Source organism: Panonychus citri, unplaced genomic scaffold, assembly GCF_014898815.1.
Source record: "Panonychus citri isolate SS breed McGregor unplaced genomic scaffold, ASM1489881v1 Contig00101, whole genome shotgun sequence".
Classification (NCBI taxonomy): domain Eukaryota; kingdom Metazoa; phylum Arthropoda; class Arachnida; order Trombidiformes; family Tetranychidae; genus Panonychus; species Panonychus citri.
The window spans coordinates 632,552-654,395 of record NW_026515506.1 but is presented as its reverse complement, the minus strand read 5'-3'; the positions used below and the strand labels follow the sequence as shown (position 1 = coordinate 654,395).

Sequence of the window (21,844 nt, the reverse complement as noted above, 5' to 3'; positions counted from 1 at the left end):
CGACCTAATTTTTTGGTTAATTAATTTATATAATGTTAGCCTTAGATTGTTAGTAACATTAACTAGTCTCTAATTGAATTCACTTCTTTCTGTATCAGGATATTGTTTATTGTATTCTCATAATATATAATATGATTGATTGGGAAGAGGAAAGTGGAGATATTTTTTTTTCTCCTAGCAATTGTTTTGGCTTTTTTTCATTGACAGGTAATCAAATTATTGTATTAATCTCGTTTACACCAGAGAAATGAGTGAAAATTGATTTTATAATTCAATGGTGAATCTCCCTCTCTCTCTCTTTCTCTCTCTCTTTATACAGGGTTAGTTTCAACATAGAAAGAGAGACATTTTGACCTACATATCAAACTCTGAAACTGATCAAATCTTTTTCCACACAGAATATTCATAATGTATTCGCAGATATTATTATTATGCTGTAAACTGATATAGATGGTGGAAAATGATGGGAAGAGAAAGAGAGAACTCATGAATTATTGAGAAAAAATTAAAAAGAGAAGACAGAAAAAAGTCGATCACTAAAATACATGAAAATCATTGGAATTAAGAATCGATAATCTAACAGATAATCTGAAAAAATGAACAAATCAACGAGGAAATGTTTATATTAAACAGCGAAGCTGAGTTACAATAGAATTAAATTAATTTGTCAAGAAAAGTGACTTATAATTTAATTTAATCAATAGAAACAAATACAATTTGACAACAAGTGAAGGGTCAAAACTGTAAACATGAAAAATAGACAGAGAAATAGAAAGAGAACAAGAAAGAGAAAAAGTAACTGTCAGGATAGAGATAAGAGAAAAACAGAAACTGAACAATTTTGGCAACAAATAACTGATTACATGGAATCTTGAACATTCAGAGAGAAAGAAAGAATAAAATTAACAATAAATAGACAAATAGAAAACAAAAAAATTACAGAAGAGAAAAGAACAAATTTCCAAAAGAGAATAGAACAAAAAAAGCCAAATAAAATGTAGAAAACAAGAAATAACCTTAAGCCTAAAGAGAAATCAAACTTACCGATTGCCTTTTCCAATTGATGGTTAATTGTCACTGAATCAATGGTGATAACGGAATAGTCCAAACTGAAGACAATTAATTGTTACCAAATAGTGACAACAATTAACGAGATAAATTAAAAAACAAGAGAACAACAAAATGGTCGGAAAAGGAAAACTGGTTAACACTTATGTCATAGAAATGGAAACGTTTCCTCTCTCAGTTTGGTTTGTGATTAAAGAAAAAGAAATTAACTGATGATGAAGATTCTCATGGAAAATGTTTTCAATTGTTGCTCATTTGAAAGAAAATTAAATTCATCTCATCACAATTAGAATTTAATTTTAAGATCAACAGACTGATCACAATTAAGTCTCTTTGTGAATGTTCAGTTTTCCAATCGAATTCAATTTTTGCGCAACTTCTTTCAAGCTTTTCTATTCTCCCCGCCCACTTATCCTATTCTCTTCTTCTTGTTTATTATGATTTTTAATTTCTAATCTTTTCCAGTGTTGATTAATTTTCTTTTATGGTAACAATTGATTGATTTCTCTTTTGTTTCAATTTTTTCTTTTTAATCATTTTTGGAGTTTAGAGTAAATTATTGAGAGAGACAATGTAAGTGATTGGTTCTTTTTTCGTTTCGGTTTCTATGGATGAAAAAAATGGTGAGAAAAATTTTCAATGTTTTTTCAATTCGTTATCAGATTTTGATGTTTCGGTTGATTGTCAATTTGTCTAAATCATTGTTGATTATTGTTGTTTTTTTTTCATTGGTTTGGTAAAGGGGAAAGGCTTTGAGGTGAAGATACTATGATAACATTAACCTGACCCAGAAACAGAAATTAAGAGGTTAGTTTAGGTCAATATCCTGAAAAGTTCTGGTTAAAGATCTGAGTTGAATTTATTTTCTTCTTCTTCTTTTACTTTCTCTCTTTATCTCTCCCTTTTCTATTCGTAATTTTCATCTTTTATCATCATAATCATCTCTCCCTCTTTCTTGTTTATTTATCCCACAGGAGAAGATAAGTGAAAGAACAACAATGCAAACAAGACAAACCCAAATTGAAGAAGAAGATGAAGACAAGAAGGAGTAAGGAGAGATCTAAGGAGAGAGAAGAAGAAAAAAAGAGTTGACTTTTGTTATTGTTCGAATGGCCTGGTTTCGTTTTTCAACTCAACAATAATAAGTTGAATGAACTAATGTCCTTTGCCTCGTAAAATACGAGTCAAAGTTGCGCACATTGAACTTGTAGCCTCGAATAGTTTCTACCTCTTCACAACTTCCTCCTTCTTCATTTTCTTTCTCATGTTCTTCCTTCTAACGAAAATTGAGCCACTTTTACTTCCGTGTCTTATCCCTTCCCCTCTCGACCTCACCATAATTCTCAACGATATCGATCCATCTTTTAACCTACATTCGAACCAAGCAATCTCTGCGATCTTCTTTTCTCTTCAATATCATCTCTCTCTCTCTCTCTCCCCCCTCACAGCATATTTACTCCTTCTAACTTTCTCTTTGTCTCTTTCTATCCACAGGTATTTTCTTTCTCTCTCTCTCTCTCTTTGCACATAAATTGGAATCAACAGCATCACTATTGATATAACCTCACCATCTCTCCCACGCATTGACCTTTTGGCCTGACAAGTTTCATTTTTGGGTCGAAGCTCCTTCGCCACCCAGATACAGTGTATTAACCTCTTTAAACTCTCTGCTTATATATACACAGTTCTACCGACATTTTAACCATTAGAACATCATGGCTTCTTCTAAGCGATTTGAAGATCTAAAAGATGATTATTATTCTGTGAAAGAAAAAATTACCAATCGATTGAGACAAAGAATAAGTATGTAATCTATTAGTTGATCTGTTTTCTCTTTCATCTCTTCTTCTATTATTTTATAAGAGTTTAAATTAATCCACATTAATTATTTACTTTAATTCTCTTAGGTGAAGGAGTTTTGAATAATATGTTCACTGAAGGTGATCGAATATTAGATTCAATGAAAAGGGAAGTTGATCAATCACCAAGTCTAGTAAAAACTGAGATGAACTCTAATTGGGCAACAATCAACGGTGAATGGGCTAAGTTTAAAACTATCGCTCGAACCAATCCTGGTACTTTAATCGGTGGACCTTCAATTGAACCATCGACATCTAATCCAATCGATTTTGAGACAAACTTAAAGGTTACCAAAGGGATACAAATTTTACAGAAAACTGGAGCGTCTTTAACTCGAGCTCAAATGATTGCCAAAGAAAGTGAGAACATTGGAACTGAGGTGATCGCAGAATTAGCCAACAACGGGAAACATTAACTCGAGCCAGAGAACGACTTGATGAAACTGGCTACCAATTGAAAAGAGTCCATGTAATCCTAAGAAGTATTAATCGACGAGTGATCACTAATAAGTGTCTCTTAATTGTTATAATTGCCATCGAGATGGCGATATTAGCTTGCCTTATTTTTTGGAAATTTTTTAGATAATTTAGACTCAAAATCAATCAGATTGATACTGATCAATTTTCCGTTACTAATTCAACTTTCCAATTGTGATCTCAATCAAATATTTACATACATATTTAACCAAATGTTATATTTTATCATCAACTGATTGCTGTCACAAAACAATCAAGAAACAGATTATGATTATATTTCAAATTATCTGCTATTTACATTCAAAAACAAAAAAGATTGAAACTTTTGTTTAATTGTTGAGATGACCATTAACTAATCAATTTATATTTACACTTATTAATTCACAACTTTCTTAACCAACTTGTGATTAAATAATCGACAAAATCAATGATTTAATAAATCAATTGAAAAATTAAACTTACCTTGAATCTTAATTATTAGTTTGTTTCTATGGATACAAAGACGTACGAGTGAGATTTGAATGTTGATTAACTCTTTAAATATAGTAACCAGTTTTAAATTGTTACCTGTTAGATTGATTGTAAATTGTTAGTGATTTGTGTTAACCAAAATTTAGATGTTAAGTGTTAGTTAAATGATAATCATGTCCGAACGTGAATTCGACTTCATCATTTTCGGTGCCAATGGAAATACAGGTAAACATGTATTGAGAAATTTGGTTAAATGGTTGGAATTGGAAAAGAAACCTCGTTGGATAGCGATCGCTGGACACCACAAATCGCAATTAAAAGTGGCCTTAACTCAAGTGGCCATTCAAATGGACCGTAATCTAAACGATGTTAGTCTAATTGTGGTTGATTTTAATGACGAATCAAATTTAACAACAATTTGTGCCCGATCAAAGGTGATCCTTAATGCTTATGGTCAACTTAACTTACTCGAGAGGGAAAAACTTGCCAAAGCTTGTATTGAGGTGAGTTGATTTACTAATTGTTATCATTAACTAATCAACATATCGTAGTAATCAAAATCCATCCTAATACTTACAATTAGGTCAAATGATAATATTGGAAATTAACTGATTAATAATCTTTGATCATGATTCCAGTACGATTAGTTTATTACCTTGGATGTTGTTGGTTAGATTTATCATTTTGATTGATGATCAATTTTAATTGTTAAATGTAAACATTGATTGTTAATCTATACTTTAAATTAATCAACAATTTCCTCCTATTTTTGTTGATTAATTTGTCTTTTTTTTTACAATTTTTCCCTCTAACAAATTAAAGTAATTTAATTAATAAAAAGTTAAACACTTTCTCTCTGTTGATGATAACATTTAACTAATAGGAATTATTAATTCAGTGTTTTGATTAATTTAACAATTAGTGTCAAAGTCCTTGAGGGTAATTAGCCAACGTTGATTATATCAATTATCTTTGTATTCCCCAAACAATTTAAATTGTCCCCATCAGGTAGTGAATCATTTATTACAATCAAATATTGGATATAATTTACCTTACAATTAACATTAGAAGACACATTTTAACATCAACACCGAACAACAATTAACAAAGCAACAATTTAATTGCTTACCAATATCACACAAATCAATTCAATTGGTAATCAATAAAATGTCAACAAACAAAAATTGTCAACCGAAAACCAGAAAACTCAAAAAAAAAGGATTAGAGTTAAATAAAAAATTGTAATAACTAAATTAATCTTAATTACTACTCAGCTAATTGACTATTTAATCGTTGATTAAAATATTGAATCATATGGAAATTGCAATGTTTTTATCACTTAGTCGATTGATGATTGACAGTAATTGATGATTTAATGATTGGCCAATAAAATTAATTTCCATTGTAAAGATAATTGTGACTAGAAAAAAGTAATTTGTTTAATTGTGCTGATTAGGTAATTGTGATTAGAGTGAGTTTTTTTTTTGGTCTGTTAGCCTGGAAAGCTACAGATTTTGTTTAATTGTTTAAGCAAAAAGAGTTCACATAATGTTTGTCATTTCATAATTAAAGTACATAGTTTGATTTTTGTATATAATAGTAGTTATTAAATTGTTACCAATTAAGTCTCTTGATCAACTTTGATATAATGTAGATGATTAAGACGGCGGAAGAAGATAAACTAATTAAATTGTTTTGCATTTGATTATTTGAGAAAAAAGAAAGAAAGAGTTTGAGATAAACCTTTGTAAATGATTTAGATCATTTAAATCATTCGTTGGCTCATTGAGTTAGTCTCTAACTTTCTTGATTGATGATTATAATTAAAAGAGAAATATTGAGAAAACAAAAGAAAAAGTATTAATCACTTTCGTAGTTGCTGATTTACAACTAACACATAAAAGATAAAAAGAAAACTTCTAACTATTAAAAATTACTTAATGAGTGTTTAGACCCTTATGGTGTCTTTTAATGGCTGGAAAGATGCATTAGTATTAAGTGAAACTAATCATGATTAACTTGGACGATGGCTTCATAGCAACACACAATTAAAAGCTTCGAATCGTTAAATCTTAATTGCCAACGGTTTCAAATTGTCAGTTAAGGATTGGCTGAGATAGATGATCGCCAATAGTTGATTCCATTGATTGAAAATCTTGATTAACGAGGTCAGGATTATCGGATTCAGATTTTTGTTGCTGCTTTTTGTGGATTTTGATATGCTGTTGATAGATAGAGCAAAATTTGAGATGAAATTTTGATTAATGAGTAAAATTTAATGAATATTATTTAACTAACCTTGTAGCAGGCCGACATTTCCGAGAATTTTTTATGACAAATGTCACAATTATATGGCTTCAAACCAAGGTGGCGATTTGAGTGTTCATTGAGTGATTGTTGTCGAGTAAAAGTTTTACCACAAAGTGGACAAACATAAGGTCGCTCTCCAGTGTGTATACGGAAATGTCGCTCCAGGTCACCTTTAGTCAGAAATTTAGCCGCACAATTGGAGCAATCCCATTTTTTAACACCCTCGTGTCGAAGTACATGTAACCGAAGCTGAGATCGTTGTCGAAACGCTTTGCCACACATCTCACAGAGATATTTCCTTTCGTCCAAATGAAGAGCCATGTGAGTTTGAAGTACTCCAGTTTGGGAGAAGGCTTTGTTACACACTGTACATTTATAAGGTCGTTCTCCAGTGTGACGACGCATATGCACCTAAATTAGGGTTACATGAAACAAGAAAAGTTAAAAAAAACCAGGGAGCAAGAAAGAGAGACAAGATTAATAACTTGGAAAAGAAAGAAGCATAAAAATGTAATGAATTTTTTTCTTCTAATTAAAAACTCACCTTGAGACTTTTCTTCTCTGTGAACTTTGATCCACAGACTTCGCATTTCCATGATCTTTCACCGCTATGAGCTTTAATATGTCGTCGTAAATTTCCCTTGGTTGAAAATATGGCTGGACATTTGTCACAAGCGAAAGGCTTCTCGCCGGTGTGTCGACGCTGATGGACCAGAAGATTACCCTTGGTGGAAAATTTTGCTCCACATTCGTCACAAGTAAAAGATTTAGTGTGAGTCCATTTATGACTCGTGTGAGCAGAATGACTGTTGGATATTTTCCACAGACATCGCAGGTATACTGTTTATCATCATCATCGTTCACCTTGAGAGAAACATTTCCATTCGATTGGATAGAATTTGATCGATCTAAAATCTTATTATTGTCAACTGTTGTCGCCATTAGGCCATTCGTGGTCGATTGGTTAACCATAAGTGTTTCAAGTGAATTAGTATCAGTTTCCATTTCTAATGAAACGTGAGAGACACCAAATCGATCTATATTTAGACTTTCTCCACTTTCACTGATGAAACTACTCTCACTTTCCGCTCCAAGATTTTCTCCCAGACTCGAGTTACTGTCTTGAATGGATGATTCAACAGTCGTATTATTGTTGAAATGTTGTTTAGGTGATGTTGATTGGATTACATTGGCTCGATCAGTTGATTCCAAACCATATAAGACATTTGCATCTGTACTTATATTGGTTAGATCACCAATTTGAGTTTCATCAACATTACCAGCAGAAAAGTGAAGAGATTCATTTTCCATTACTGATAATTGATCAACATCAATCTCGCAATCGTTTGATTCATTTAGATTTCCATTCATAGAAAGAGTATCATTTGCATCTGTGTCAACAAGTGATCGTGAGTGTGGTGGAGTAGATTGAATATTAGTTGTCCCAGTTGGTGATTGTTCAGAGCTGGATAAATTTAACGATAATGTTGGATCGTTAACTCTAGCATCTGATAAACTGTCTGCTGGTGAATCTAAACCTGTATCCGATAGATTAGTCGACGCAATATCAGGAAAATCGAGTGATTCATCTTCAGGCTGAGCAGTCAAACTTGTTCCACTGGTCAAGCTTGAATCAAAATCAAAATTTTTACTATTTTCAATGGTTTCTACCAATTCTTTCGTCTCTTTATTTAAATCATCATCCCCAAATTCATCAGGTATAAGCGCATTAATGTCAGCAGCACTGTCATTAACAATTCCCTGCAATTTTTCAGAGACAACATTCCAAAATTGTACAGCTCTAAGCTTTTCTTCAGCTGTCATGTCCGGAACCAAGGCCACGGCATCATCAATCTATTTAAAAACAAATGGAATAGAAAATGAATTAAAAATCACAATAAACAAAAGGCAAAATTATCAATTGAACTCAAAGAGAGAGAGAGAGAGAGAGAGAGAGAAACAGGCTGAGTAAATAGATCAAACTCTGCAAGTGTAAACAAAGGTATTAACACAGGATAGAGTTTGAAACCTCTCAGTCAAAATGAGAAGTAAACGAGAAGAAAAAAATGAAGTAAATTGAAAAAGAACAGAAAATGAGGTTACCTTTGTCTTGAAGCCTAACAGCCGAGAGCTGAGGCCTAAATCATCCATGGCCAGTAAATTGGGTAATTTTGTATTTTGAGCCAGGTGATATAATTTAATAATTAAGGCTCTAATTAACTTTTATGACACTGGAAACAGAAGATAAACGTTTTTTAAGGAATATGAAGACCAGTGACATATTTATTGATTGTTTATTGTAGAGTTGAATAGAGAAAAAAACGATAACAACAAGAGTCAGAAAATCATAGCTTATCAATTGAACAGACAAAAAAAGAACAGGAAAAGAAAGGAGAGAAAAAGATAGAAAAGTGAAAATTTAGACTTTGGTAATTGGTAATTTAGAGCCCAAATTTAGACTCTAAACAATTTTCACAGGTTAAGTAAGTGATAAGGTATAAATTAATTGTGAAAAATTAATAAAAGAGAAAAAGAATTTAAATTAGTTTAACCGTAAAGAACAATTAATTTACAATTCCAATCAAATACAAACCAAACCAAAAAACCAAGTGAACAAAAAATCTCAAAACCAACACCAGGCAAGAATAATGATCGATACATCGATTAACCGATTCGATTGTTAAATGTTTTCTTTTAAACGATCAACATATGAGTTTAATTGTTGGAGAAAATTTTGCCTCTTAATTAGTTAATTTCGATACTAATTAAAGTTTATTACAAGTTTAATTTAATTTAGAATGAGAATTAATTTTCTTCTCTCTATTTGGAAACTTGAAATTCTATGACGTTGACACTTGTTTATCTTTTGTATTGGCCATGTCAAAGGTGACCACCTAATATGTTACACTCTTGGTAAGTATTGAGAAAATTTTCTATTCTCTTTTTTTATTTTCTTTTCTCTTTTTGCTTCCATTTTGTTTTTAGTTGCGGTTTTGCGATTAAAAGAATTTTTTTTCTCTTTTTAATTCTCTTTAGGTTAGTATTGATGTTAAGATGATCGATTTGGTTGGACAACAATTTTGTCATCGTAAGTTGAGACAAGAATTCGTGTTGTCATGTAAAATTGTCTTTCTCAGTATTTCAATTTATAATCTCGGTTTTTAATTCGCCATTTTTTTTCTCACTTCCAACATTTTTCTTATTATTACATGTATGTTTCTTTCTTTACTTATGTATTATTATTTTTTTCTAAAGGTTTTAAGGATTAGTGGAGAGAGAAGTTTTTATTGGTTCCAATTAATCAAATGTTCTAAAAATTTTTTTTGATTCGCTGATCTTGGAAGGTAAATTTGACTTGACAATTGTAATTAGAGCCATTAAATGTGTTCTCAGGTAAACGACCTCCGTATGACCTTTAAGTGTTATTTTAAGAATGACCTTTGATTTTTTTTCATCTCTAATGGATTAGATTTAACAAAATCTTGAAAAATGACTTTCGACAAGTTGAATGGACAATTTAGCAATTTCACCAAACGGTTACGATTTAAATCAACATCGATATGGTTTAGTCTATCAAATGAATAATCTAATCGAATCAAGAAGAAATTTAAGATATGGATTGTTTCCAATTAATTTCAACTCTTAATTTGACGACGAACACGAAGAGTCCAAATGTTCATTTTCTTTCTCTTAAGGTTGTCGATGCAATTAAAATTGAAACCTATTATGATTTACCTTTTGATTGGTCGGAAAAATTAATCATGTAAGTCCACAATTATCATGACAATCAAATTAATTCACTTGTCACCTGATAATCATCTTAATTGTTGTTGTTTTTTTTTGTTTTTCTAGTACATGTTTCATTATATTAGGTTTACTATTGATCATCTCGACGTTACTTGATTTGTATCATTTGCCTTTTGAGAAAATCATTGAAACTAATTGTAAATTAACCACTAATTGGGATCATTTAATTGCTTGGTTAGTTTATTGTTTCTCAATTCGTCGCAATTTCACAATTGTACTTCAAAATAAATCGTCAAAAGATGAGATTAGTTGTCTTAATGGTTGGCGAACCCTTTCAATCGTAATCGTTATCTTAGGCCATGTTTGTATGGTCGCCGCTGTTTTTAATTCAGGTACGAATTTTAAATTGTTACCTGACACAATTAACTCAATCTCTATGTTATTTAATCGTCTAGTTAATAGTGAAAATTTTGAATCATTTATTGGTTCCCGATGGTTTCAAATATTTTTATTCTGTGAAAGAAAAAATTACCAATCGATTGAGACAAAGAATAAGTATGTAATCTATTAGTTGATCTGTTTTCTCTTTCATCTCTTCTTCTATTATTTTATAAGAGTTTAAATTAATCCACATTAATTATTTACTTTAATTCTCTTAGGTGAAGGAGTTTTGAATAATATGTTCACCGAAGGTGATCGAATATTAGATTCAATGAAAAGGGAAGTTGATCAATCACCAAGTCTAGTAAAAACTGAGATGAACTCTAATTGGGCAACAATCAACGGTGAATGGGCTAAGTTTAAAACTATCGCTCGAACCAATCCTGGTACTTTAATCGGTGGACCTTCAATTTAACCATCGACATCTAATCCAATCGATTTTGAGACAAACTTAAAGGTTACCAAAGGGATACAAATCAATTGTCATATTACAATATCAAGGTCATTCCGGTCATTTTGTTAGGATACGGTTTCAAGGTCATTTGATGGTCATAATCGATTCAAATTTAAAAAACTAACATGTACCTAAATGATAATGATTTCTCGACTCTCATGCTCTTTGATACGAGCAAATTAATGAAAGTTTAATGAAAAGGATTCTGCCTCAAAAACGCTATATCTCAGCAACTAAAAATGTCCACAAGTTGTAAACTCGTTAGGAGCCTCATGATTGCAAGTTAGTTATATTGTGACCATCAAATGACCGGAATGACCTTGATATTTTAATATGACAATTGAGTATCGCCTAAACTACCATAACTCGAGTCTAGGGTCTGAACACTCAAAAACAAAAAAGTTATTCAAAAAAACCTTGTTGTTGGAAACTTGGTGAAATGCCCTGTAGTTGAACAAGCAAAGATGACTAATAATCTCAACAGCTTTTTATTGGTCAAATCTGAGAAAGAATTAAATCAAACACAAAAGTTGATCATTGATTTTTCTTGACTCTAAAGGTGGACATCTCTTTTTTTGTATCTTTCAATAATGTTGTTCAACTCAGCCAATTCTATTTTTAATGAATAGCAACAAGAAATAATGTGTCGTGAGATCGAAAAACATAAGTCTATGAAAACTGTTCCAGTCCAGCGAACTTATTAATCCAGCGAATTAATTGCAATTCTCATGCCCATCTCATGGAAATGATAAAGATGATTATCGATTAGTTATCATCGGCTCATCTAAAGTGGGTAAAACGGCGATAATCAAACGATTCTTATATGATTCTTTTCTGAATGAACATAATCCAACAGTTGAAGAGCTCCACAAAAGTGAATATGAGATTAAAGAGGTTGGAACGGTTTCCGTTGAGATATTGGATACGAGTGGAACATTTTCATTTCCAGCGATGAGAAGACTCGCAATTAACTCTGGAAGTGCGTTCATCTTAGTTTATGCCATTAACGGCAAAGAATCATTCGAAGAGGTGACACAATTAAGAGAAATGATATCAAAGGCAAAAGGTTCATCTGCAACACCACAAACAACAACAACATTCAAAATTCATCACCAATTAATGATTAACAAATTAACAACAAGTTACAGACTAATCAGCCCATTCAAGTACCAATTGTAATCGCTGGTAATAAGATTGATCTTACCGAAAGTCGAGTTATATCAAAAGAAATGGTTGAATTTGAGTATTAATCGACGAGTGATCACTAATAAGTGTCTCTTAATTGTTATAATTGCCATTGAGATGGCGATATTAGCTTGCCTTATTTTTTGGAAGTTTTTAGATAATTTAGACTCAAAATCAATCAGTTTGATATTGATCAATTTTCTGTTACTAATTCAACTTTCCAATTGTGATCTCAATCAAATATTTACATACATATTTAACCAAATGTTATATTTTATCATCAACTGATTGCTGTCACAAAACAATCAAGAAACAGATTATGATTATATTTCAAATTATCTGCTATTTACATTCAAAAACAAAAAAGATTGAAACTTTTGTTTAATTGTTGAGATTAAACAAAAAACAAAGAGATGACCATTAACTAATCAATTTATATTTACACTTATTGAATAATCGACAAAATCAATGATTTAATAAATCAATTGAAAAATTAAACTTAATTAAAATTACCTTGAATCTTAATTGCGATAAAAAAAAAGTGAATTTAGTTAAAACAAAAATAATTTCAATTCATATTGTGAATGGAAACTTAAAAATCAAACATTAAACAATTAGTTGATTATAAAGATTTAGCTCAACACAATTAACCTTTAGCTCTCACATTTGATTACCATGTCTTGTTGATAAAGATGGACTTTCGGACAACAATTAAGCTTTAATTGTTTACCAAGAAAAAAAAGTAAACACCTTGAAGGAAATTAAATTGTTAGTTTGTTTCTATGGATACAAAGACGTACGAGTGAGATTTGAATGTTGATTAACTCTTTAAATATAGTAACCAGTTTTAAATTGTTACCTGTTAGATTGATTGTAAATTGTTAGTGATTTGTGTTAACCAAAATTTAGATGTTAAGTGTTAGTTAAATGATAATCATGTCCGAACGTGAATTCGACTTCATCATTTTCGGTGCCAATGGAAATACAGGTAAACATGTATTGAGAAATTTGGTCAAATGGTTGGAATTGGAAAAGAAACCTCGTTGGATAGCGATCGCTGGACACCACAAATCGCAATTAAAAGTGGCCTTAACTCAAGTGGCCATTCAAATGGACCGTAATCTAAACGATGTTAGTCTAATTGTGGTTGATTTTAATGACGAATCAAATTTAACAACAATTTGTGCCCGATCAAAGGTGATCCTTAATGCTTATGGTCAACTTAACTTACTCGAGAGGGAAAAACTTGCCAAAGCTTGTATTGAGGTGAGTTGATTTACTAATTGTTATCATTAACTAATCAACATATCGTAGTAATCAAAATCCATCCTAATACTTACAATTAGGTCAAATGATAATATTGGAAATTAACTGATTAATAATCTTTGATCATGATTCCAGTACGATTAGTTTATTACCTTGGATGTTGTTGGTTAGATTTATCATTTTGATTGATGATCAATTTTAATTGTTAAATGTAAACATTGATTGTTAATCTATACTTTAAATTAATCAACAATTTCCTCCTATTTTTGTTGATTAATTTGTCTTTTTTTTTACAATTTTTCCCTCTAACAAATTAAAGTAATTTAATTAATAAAAAGTTAAACACTTTCTCTCTGTTGATGATAACATTTAACTAATAGGAATTATTAATTCAGTGTTTTGATTAATTTAACAATTAGTGTCAAAGTCCTTGAGGGTAATTAGCAAACGTTGATTATATCAATTATCTTTGTATTCCCCAAACAATTTAAATTGTCCCCATCAGGTAGTGAATCATTTATTACAATCAAATATTGGATATAATTTACCTCTAATTATATTGACGTCTAAACAAATTGTTGTTTACCTTGAATGTTAATATTAATTGTGATCAAATCTATTTGCTTTTTTTTAATCATTTGTAAATCAACAACAACAAGAAAATATTTCCCAAAGAATTAACTTAAATCATTTCATATATTAAATTGCAACAATTACCTCCAATTGTGATTAATATTCAAGTCAACATGTTTCACAATTCACTTTGATCACAATTAACTGATTCTAAAATTGTAAGGAAGTGAAAACAAATTAAATTGTTTTCTAGTGGAAAAAAAGTTGAATATTATTTTTCCCTTGATTCACAATTAAGCTAATTAACAATCAAGTTAATCGCAATCGATCAAATTTAGAAAAGGTCAACGTAATAAAAGGTATAAGACATTTAAACGATTGTAACGTCATAGGAACAACAATTAACTTTGATTAATTTAGAAACAATTTAATGATAATACAATTGAAGGATAATTTTCTTCTTCTAAATTGTAATTGATAATTAATTTGATCATTTTGATTGTTTTTTTTTTCATTCCACAGAAACGAACTCATATGTTGGATATGACCGATGAACCTGATTATCTTGATTTACTACAATTAAAGTATCATGAGGCTGCTAAAGCTTCGGGTGTTTACTTAATTACTTCAATTAACTCTAATTGTGTTCCAATTGATCTTGGTGTTGATTATTTAAAGCAACAATTTTTACCCGCTGGTCGATTACATTCAACTGAAAGTTATCTCTCATTTCAGTTAACAAATCAACTTAATCACCATCATCCCCAGCAATTAAGTAGATCACAAACATTACAACATTTCAATTCTAATCTAATTAAATCAATTGTATCATCAAATTTTCGGAGAGATATAAATAACATCTCCAAATATGGAGAAATAAATAATAATGATGATAGTAATGATAACAATAGTATTTCATCACATTCTCCATGGATTTCATCCTCATCTCCATCCTCTGGACTATTTTCATCGTTATTATCGTTTAAATCAATTAATCGATCACCAACTCAATCGTTGATTAAATGTTTTCCCAGGAAAAATAAGGAACTTTCATCTTGGTCCATTCCAATCAATTCTGATAACATTGTATGGAAAAGTCAACAATGGTTTTATCAAGCTTATCGAGAACCAGCAACGCGTTTTAATCAACACTTAATTGTCTCCCAATGGCCACAAATTATCTTAATTGTGTTCATCTTAATCTATTTAACATTGTTAACCTGGTTTACTTTTAGTCGTAAATTGTTGAACGTTTATCCCTCGATAATGACACTCGGCTACCTGAGCAATTCAAAAGACACGGAAGAGAAACAGATTAATGGTTTTATCCATGGTGATGATGATAATTCATCTTCTTCGTCTTCTTTATCCTCGTCATCATCTTCATCATCTTCATCCTTTTCTATTCATCTGGTTGGAAATGGTTGGGATTCGCCAAGTGATTCATCTGATGGACAATATAAATTTCCTCCTAATAAAACAATGAGAGTTTCAATAAGTGGTTGTAAGTCCGATTCGGAGATAACATCGTTAATCCTTATCCAAAGTGGATTAACCCTCTTGGAGGAATCAAGTTCAATGCCATACAAAGGTGGTTGTTTAACACCAGCATTTGCTTTCCGTTATACATCATTGAGAGATCGACTTAATCAACGAGGATTAGAATTTAAAATTCTTCATCATTAGAATTTCCATCCAATTGAACTCGTAAATTTTGTACAAATGATTTTGAATTTTTGTAGAAAAAAGGAAAACACTTTTTTTATCAGTAATCGATCACAGGTTTGCACTGGAAATTGATTACAAAATAACTGACAACAATTAAACATCCGTTAATTTTTTTCACCATTAAATCCGGTTGGATGTTTTGTCGCTTTTTTTTGATTATCCTATGAAACTTATGACAATGTTACACCATTTGCATTTTCATTTCGTTCGTCCATTGATTGTTTCATTTTTTTTCATGCGAACTGCTAAATTGTAGTTACCATAAAGTAAAATGATTACTTTAAAAAGTTCAATTCTGTTGATTGGTCTTTTATTGCCAGCGATTAGTTGGTCACTTTCCTTTCCAAGTGATGATCAATCATCGACATTTAGACAGGTTAATAGTGTTTACAATGGTCGTCGAAATGGTCGACATCGTCAGGGTGTTTCCGAATCAATAAAATCTCCATCATCATCATTATCATCATCAATTCTCAATCTTTACCAACGGTAAAAAAGTCAAACCAAATCTCCAATAATGGTACAGTTAAACCCTTATTAGGATCAGAAGTAAACGAAGGGTCAACACCTAATCGATTGGCTGTTTCACCGAAACACTTGGATCCATTACGAGAGACAACACAATTACCAATACAACCAAAAGATAATTCAATTGATAGTCAAACTGAATCAGATAAAATTCCAATGAAATCATCAGCAATCGGAGATGGTGGTGATTACGGTGTTGTAACAACCGACAACAAAGAAGATTGTGTTTGTGTCCCTTACTATCAATGTGACAACGGAAAAGTAATTGAAGATGGTTCAGGTTTAATTGATCCAAGAATTAAATCGAAACCAGCAAAAGAAAAGTCAACAATTAACGAGGTAATTAAATCCAAAGAGTAGAAATTTATTTTTCTCCTTTTCCATCAGCTGTTTCTGAGGAAAAAAAAGAGGGAGAAAAAGACTGACATCTATTGATAGAAATTTGAACTTTTTCGTTTTCTAAAAGTAAACAAAACAATTTATGTTGTTCGATTTTTTTGTTTCTTCTTCTTGTCATTAATTGTTAGGAAGGTAAATCAAGTCCATCTTATTGTGGTACTTTCCATGTTTGTTGTTCTGATCCTGAAACGGTTACAACTCAACCTTATCTTCATCGATGTGGAATTCAAAATCCCGCAGGAATCAATTCAAGAATCTTATCCCCGGACCGAAAAGGTGAAGCGGATTTCGGTGAATGGCCTTGGCAGGTTAGTTTTTTTTTCGTTATCTATTCAATTTCATTAAATTGTCTCTTTAATTGTTGTTCTATTCTTAATCTTCAGGCTGCTTTACTTAAATCTGAACAAGATGTTAACATTTTCCAATGTGGTGGTACTTTAATTGACGATTATTTCATCATAACTGTTGCTCATTGTGTTAAAGATTTTATCAACAATCCAAGACTGTTAAAGGTTAGACTTGGTGAATGGGATACAGCAAATGAGAATGAATTTTATCCCCATGAAGATTATGATGTTGAGAAAATTATTATACACCCAGAATTTAGAGGTAACAATCTATGGAATGATATTGCTCTTATTAGGCTTAATCGTCGGGTACAATTTAAGCCAAACATTGATTCAATTTGTTTACCTGAGATTGGTGAGACTCATGAATATCAAGAATGTGTAACCACCGGTTGGGGTAAAACTGCTTACAGTGAGTAATTAATTAATTGTTTCACTTTGTTTTTCTCTCATTGATTCTCAAATTGTTGTTTTCTGTTTATTTCTCAACCCAGAGGGTGGAAGCTATTCCAGCATCTTGAAGGAAATATCAGTTCAAGTTGTTCCTCGGGAAAATTGTCAACAAGCCTTGAGACAAACTCGATTAGGATTGAGATTCAAGCTTCATCATGGATTCATTTGTGCTGGTGGTGAGGAGAGTCGAGACTCTTGTAAGGTTAGTTGATTAATCGGTTAATAGACAATCAAGTTTTGACTCACAACATGAATTGAGTTTCTTAAATTAAATTGTACTGACTCATTAAGGAAATTGTAATTCTACAGCTAATTAGTTAACATTTTCTTTCTCTTTCGTTTTCTCAATTAAAAGGGTGATGGTGGTGGTCCATTGGTTTGCTATCGACAAGATGGAACCTACTCCTTGGTTGGTCTAGTTTCATGGGGAATTGAATGTGGACAGAAAGGAGTTCCTGGTGTTTATGTGGACATAACCAAATATTTAGATTGGATTATCAGTGTTACCGGAAAAGATTTTAATTATTATGCTTCCCCTGTTTCTCAAAGCAATAGTAATAATAATATCCACAAGAAACAGAAACAATCAAGAAAATTAACACCAACTGAATAATTTCAACGTAAAGGACAATTTAATTGAAACAATCAACTTCTCAACATGACAATAATCAAACAATTAACCGATTTAATTTTCTTCCAATGTAATATTTGTTTGAAAACTTTTTTTTTACTTGGATTGGAAATAAAATTTTTCTATTAATAGTATTGATTTAAAAAAAACGTTGATTAATCAACGAAAATTGTAAATTAGTAAATTGTAATTTCATTTAGCTCTTTATAATTTATGTTCATCACTTCTGTTATTTGAGAATCCATTTTAATTGCAGGAAAAAATTAACCATCTAAATGATGGTCGATCAATTTAGTTTACAACAATTAGTTTCTACAATTATATTTACCTGTAAACAGAAAGGTAACAATTAAAGTTCACAGGACAAAGGTAATCAATTAATTGGAATGATTCAATTCCCTATTTAAATCTAGTTAATTGTTTTCAGTTTTGTTTGGTGTTTAATCAACTAATCAACGGGGGAAAAAAAAGGAGATTAACAATTAACTAAACTATGTTGTCAACAATTTCATCTATTATATTGATTAAAGTGATTCTCATTATATCAAATCATCTTGTAATTGGTAAATTAGGTAAACCTTGGGATCCAACAATTTGTTCAACTAATCAACTGTTTCAATCAACAATTTCACCAAATCACAATTCACCTTATACTTTTTATCCCTTGACCATTGACCAGTTAAATTACATTGAAAAGATCAACATAACATCAAAATGTCGCCAAACAATGAGACACTTTTACCATAATTATAAATCACAATCTAATTGGGCTTATCGATGTAAGTTGTAAATCAATTGTATGAATTAAATTAAGTATTTACAATTATCTTTCTGTGTCCAGTATTGGATTCTTGTGGTCAACCCTCATCGGGAATATTATCTGGTAACACTTTCTATTGGGGTTCATATGATCAATGTCTCGAAGTGAAAGTTAATTCACCTGAATTAGGATTTAATTTTTCGGGAACATTTTGGCGGAATATAATTTCTTGTACTGGAATAAAGGTAATTAGCAGTAATTAGATTAACAATTAGCTTAAATTAACCTTTAACCTCTTTTGTTTTCTCAGTATAATGGAGTTCGGATAACCCAAAGTCTATGGGACCAGAGGGCAGTGGAAATTTGCTCACCATCGACATGTAATTCCCAAGATATTAGCACAATTCTGACTAATAGTAAGTTAATTTAATCTAAATTCAATTGATTGCTATTCAATTGAACAATCGTAAGAATCATGATTAACTCAATTTTGTTTACAATTAACTTATCATTAATATTCATTCATGTTTGTTGGAGGAAACACTCAATTTCCACTCAACCTGATTGCTCAACAACAATGTCAACAATTTAAGATACAATTACAAGTGAATTGTTAATCATCATGATTATCAAATTGATACAATCATAATCAACATCTTAATTGTTTGATTCTCATTTTTCCTTTCAATTAGATTCAACTCTTAAGGTTGTCGATGCAATTAAAATTGAAACCTATTATGATTTACCTTTTGATTGGTCGGAAAAATTAATCATGTAAGTCCACAATTATCATGACAATCAAATTAATCCACTTGTCACCTGATAATCATCTTAATTGTTGTTGTTATTTTTTTTCTAGTACATGTTTCATTATATTAGGTTTACTATTGATCATCTCGACGTTACTTGATTTGTATCATTTGCCTTTTGAGAAAATCATTGAAACTAATTGTAAATTAACCACTAATTGGGATCATTTAATTGCTTGGTTAGTTTATTGTTTCTCAATTCGTCGCAATTTCACAATTGTACTTCAAAATAAATCGTCAAAAGATGAGATTAGTTGTCTTAATGGTTGGCGAACTCTTTCAATCGTAATCGTTATCTTAGGCCATGTTTGTATGGTCGCCGCTGTTTTTAATTCAGGTACGAATTTTAAATTGTTACCTGACACAATTAACTCAATCTCTATGTTATTTAATCGTCTAGTTAATAGCGAAAATTTTGAATCATTTATTGGTTCCCGATGGTTTCAAATAATTGGAAATGGATCCATTTGGACCGATACTTTTTTCGTACTCAGGTAATGATTTATATCTTTAATTACGAGATTTAAACTCAATTGGATTAAATTTAATCTTCTCTCTCTCTCTCTTTTTTTTATTCCTTGGCTGATTGATTGACAGTGGATTTTTAATTGCTCATTCGAGTGTCCGTCGGATTAATGCAAATGCTTGTGAATTTGGCTCAAACAATCAAACTAAATCAGTTGATTATTGGAAAACAGTTACCACTTTCTTCAGGGAAGTTGTTCATTCAAGTTTCCTACGATACTTCAGGTAACCAATTAATTTTAATTATCTACGTTCTATGGATTGATTTGATTTGATTTATTTTCTACATAATCAGATTAACACCAACCCTAATTTGGATGATTATGGTTTATATTATGTCCCGGCGATTAGGAGATGGACCTCATTGGGATTTTCTGGTTCAAAGTCTTTACACCAGCGTTTACAGAGATATGTGGAAGTCATTAACATACACAATTAACATTATCGGTGTTTCTGTTAATCCAATAACTGTAAGTTAATCAGTTAAAATGTTTAATTCTTTCGATTGAAATTGATCAACAATTTGATTATTACTCTTAGGGTTTGGTTGCTACTTGGTATTTATCAGCTGATTTTCAATTTTTTGTCGCCTCGTCCCTCACATTGGCTTTAATCAACGGAGGGTAAGACGATGATCAATCTTAATTGCTGTAAATCACTTTGACTGTGATTCTTTTATTCATCTTTTTTTTTATCGTTTTTCTTTTTTCTATCTTAATTGTTAAGTAAACCGTTTCATGGTTATTGTTTAAATGGCCTGATTATGGTTGCATCGATAACAATTACCGCTTGGTTGACTTATGTTCACAATTACCCGCCGGTGTTATTATTTGATCGTCTATGTGAAGATGATTATTTTCAAAACATTTACATTAAACCCTGGACTCGGATTAGCGCCTATTGTATTGGTATATTTTTACACGAAATTTGGACAAAATATCGTCATATTAACCTTTCGAAGGTACGAAAACCAGATTGATTACAATGGTAATTTGATTGATCTTTTTTTTTTAATTGTTAACAGGGTGTTGGAAATTTGTTACTATTGTTAACTTTTTCGGGTATGTCATGGGTTATCATGTCATCGAGGAAATTTTATCGAGATGAGGAATCAACTAAATTGGAACGGGTCATCTATGGGTCACTCCATCGCCCCTTTTGGTCAATCTGTGTTTCTTACCTCATCTTTCATGCGGCTTCGGACAATTCAAATGTATTGACCATTTCGCTTTCATGGTCGGGATTCAGAATTTTCGCAAAACTGGCCTACCAAGCCTTTTATTGGCATATTTTCATCATCTATTATATCCTTGGCTACTATCGGTCACCACTAAACGCCGATGCTGTATCATATGTTAGTATTAATCTGCTGTTAATTGTCCGCTAATTGCTGATTAATTGTTTCTCTCTCTCTCTCTCTCTTTCAGACCGTTTTCATAATGACCACTTTGCTATTATCGTTTTTACTGAGTCTCTTTTCAGCGATAACCTTTGAATTCCCGTTCCTTCATTTATTGGCCATTTATCGTCATAAAGGAATACCCGAATTAACTGACCACAATAATATTAAATCACAATTAAGGTTATCACAATCATCATCTAAAGATAAAAACAATTAACAAGCAACAATCAAATTTTTCACCTTAAAAATAAGTTTTTTTTTGTTTCTTGTCAACAAATCAATTCAATCACTTATTTGAGAAATCAAATATTGCCCAAACATTAATTAGTCTTAAATTATACTAATCATAATTAAAAATATACAATTAAATGTGAAAAAAAAGTCACAAATCAGTGAGACGTTAATGACGAG

General features: G+C 31.1%; 8 protein-coding genes across 11 annotated transcripts; 7 read left to right on the top strand and 1 right to left on the bottom strand.

Annotated features, from left to right (window-relative positions):
• The first annotated feature begins 1,506 nt into the window (after positions 1–1,506).
• On the top strand, positions 1,507–3,878 carry LOC128388697 (vesicle transport through interaction with t-SNAREs homolog 1B-like). The gene is given in 5 exon segments (XM_053348128.1): positions 1,507–1,691; positions 2,043–2,116; positions 2,563–2,871; positions 2,976–3,320; positions 3,323–3,878. Coding segments are annotated over 3 exon segments (624 nt in total). The 5' UTR covers positions 1,507–1,691; positions 2,043–2,116; positions 2,563–2,783; the 3' UTR covers positions 3,514–3,878.
• A 27-nt stretch (positions 3,879–3,905) lies between these two features.
• On the top strand, positions 3,906–5,195 carry LOC128388700 (uncharacterized). 3 transcript variants are annotated; one of them, XM_053348131.1, is made up of 2 exons: positions 3,906–4,378; positions 4,884–5,195. In XM_053348131.1, the coding sequence occupies exons 1-2, from the start codon at positions 4,040–4,042 to the stop codon at positions 4,935–4,937; spliced, it is 393 nt and encodes a 130-aa protein (XP_053204106.1). In that variant the 5' UTR covers positions 3,906–4,039; the 3' UTR covers positions 4,938–5,195. The 3 variants fall into 3 exon arrangements, with proteins under 3 accessions (XP_053204106.1, XP_053204107.1, XP_053204108.1); XM_053348132.1 differs by having other exon boundaries at positions 3,909–4,378; positions 4,798–5,195; XM_053348133.1 differs by lacking the exon at positions 4,884–5,195 and adding an exon at positions 4,459–4,738 and having other exon boundaries at positions 3,911–4,378.
• Positions 5,196–5,712: 517 nt separating this feature from the next.
• Positions 5,713–8,890, bottom strand: LOC128388702 (zinc finger protein interacting with ribonucleoprotein K-like). Its single transcript, XM_053348136.1, has 5 exons — positions 8,289–8,890; positions 7,040–8,039; positions 6,730–6,974; positions 6,174–6,596; positions 5,713–6,097 (listed from the first exon to the last, which is right to left on the bottom strand). The coding sequence occupies exons 1-5, from the start codon at positions 8,334–8,336 to the stop codon at positions 5,972–5,974; spliced, it is 1,842 nt and encodes a 613-aa protein (XP_053204111.1). The 5' UTR covers positions 8,337–8,890; the 3' UTR covers positions 5,713–5,971.
• A 181-nt stretch (positions 8,891–9,071) lies between these two features.
• On the top strand, positions 9,072–11,545 carry LOC128388698 (uncharacterized). Of its 2 annotated transcripts, XM_053348129.1 has the most exons (7): positions 9,072–9,098; positions 9,222–9,273; positions 9,441–9,578; positions 9,655–9,948; positions 10,038–10,324; positions 10,388–10,487; positions 10,592–11,545. In XM_053348129.1, exons 4-7 carry the CDS (start codon positions 9,800–9,802, stop codon positions 10,593–10,595), a joined length of 540 nt encoding a protein of 179 aa, XP_053204104.1. In that variant the 5' UTR covers positions 9,072–9,098; positions 9,222–9,273; positions 9,441–9,578; positions 9,655–9,799; the 3' UTR covers positions 10,596–11,545. The 2 variants fall into 2 exon arrangements, with proteins under 2 accessions (XP_053204104.1, XP_053204105.1); XM_053348130.1 differs by lacking the exons at positions 9,072–9,098; positions 9,222–9,273; positions 9,441–9,578; positions 9,655–9,948 and having other exon boundaries at positions 10,185–10,324.
• LOC128388701 (dexamethasone-induced Ras-related protein 1-like) lies at positions 11,545–12,402 on the top strand (the record flags this gene model as incomplete). The annotated part of the gene is given in 2 exon segments (XM_053348134.1): positions 11,545–11,899; positions 11,902–12,402. Coding segments are annotated over 2 exon segments (531 nt in total), but the record flags the coding sequence as incomplete, so codon positions are not given.
• A 399-nt stretch (positions 12,403–12,801) lies between these two features.
• On the top strand, positions 12,802–15,704 carry LOC128388695 (saccharopine dehydrogenase-like oxidoreductase). The gene is made up of 2 exons (XM_053348126.1): positions 12,802–13,278; positions 14,374–15,704. Exons 1-2 carry the CDS (start codon positions 12,940–12,942, stop codon positions 15,535–15,537), a joined length of 1,503 nt encoding a protein of 500 aa, XP_053204101.1. The 5' UTR covers positions 12,802–12,939; the 3' UTR covers positions 15,538–15,704.
• Positions 15,705–15,845: 141 nt separating this feature from the next.
• Positions 15,846–18,072, top strand: LOC128388694 (phenoloxidase-activating factor 2-like). Its single transcript, XM_053348125.1, is given in 6 exon segments — positions 15,846–16,039; positions 16,042–16,446; positions 16,635–16,814; positions 16,890–17,265; positions 17,348–17,508; positions 17,662–18,072. Coding segments are annotated over 6 exon segments (1,569 nt in total). The 5' UTR covers positions 15,846–15,850; the 3' UTR covers positions 17,920–18,072.
• A 153-nt stretch (positions 18,073–18,225) lies between these two features.
• LOC128388692 (O-acyltransferase like protein-like) lies at positions 18,226–21,831 on the top strand. The gene is made up of 12 exons (XM_053348122.1): positions 18,226–18,716; positions 18,779–18,942; positions 19,008–19,113; positions 19,390–19,471; positions 19,557–19,843; positions 19,907–20,000; positions 20,104–20,256; positions 20,327–20,501; positions 20,572–20,654; positions 20,758–20,992; positions 21,056–21,385; positions 21,459–21,831. The coding sequence occupies exons 1-12, from the start codon at positions 18,431–18,433 to the stop codon at positions 21,648–21,650; spliced, it is 2,187 nt and encodes a 728-aa protein (XP_053204097.1). The 5' UTR covers positions 18,226–18,430; the 3' UTR covers positions 21,651–21,831.
• The last annotated feature ends 13 nt before the right edge of the window (positions 21,832–21,844 follow it).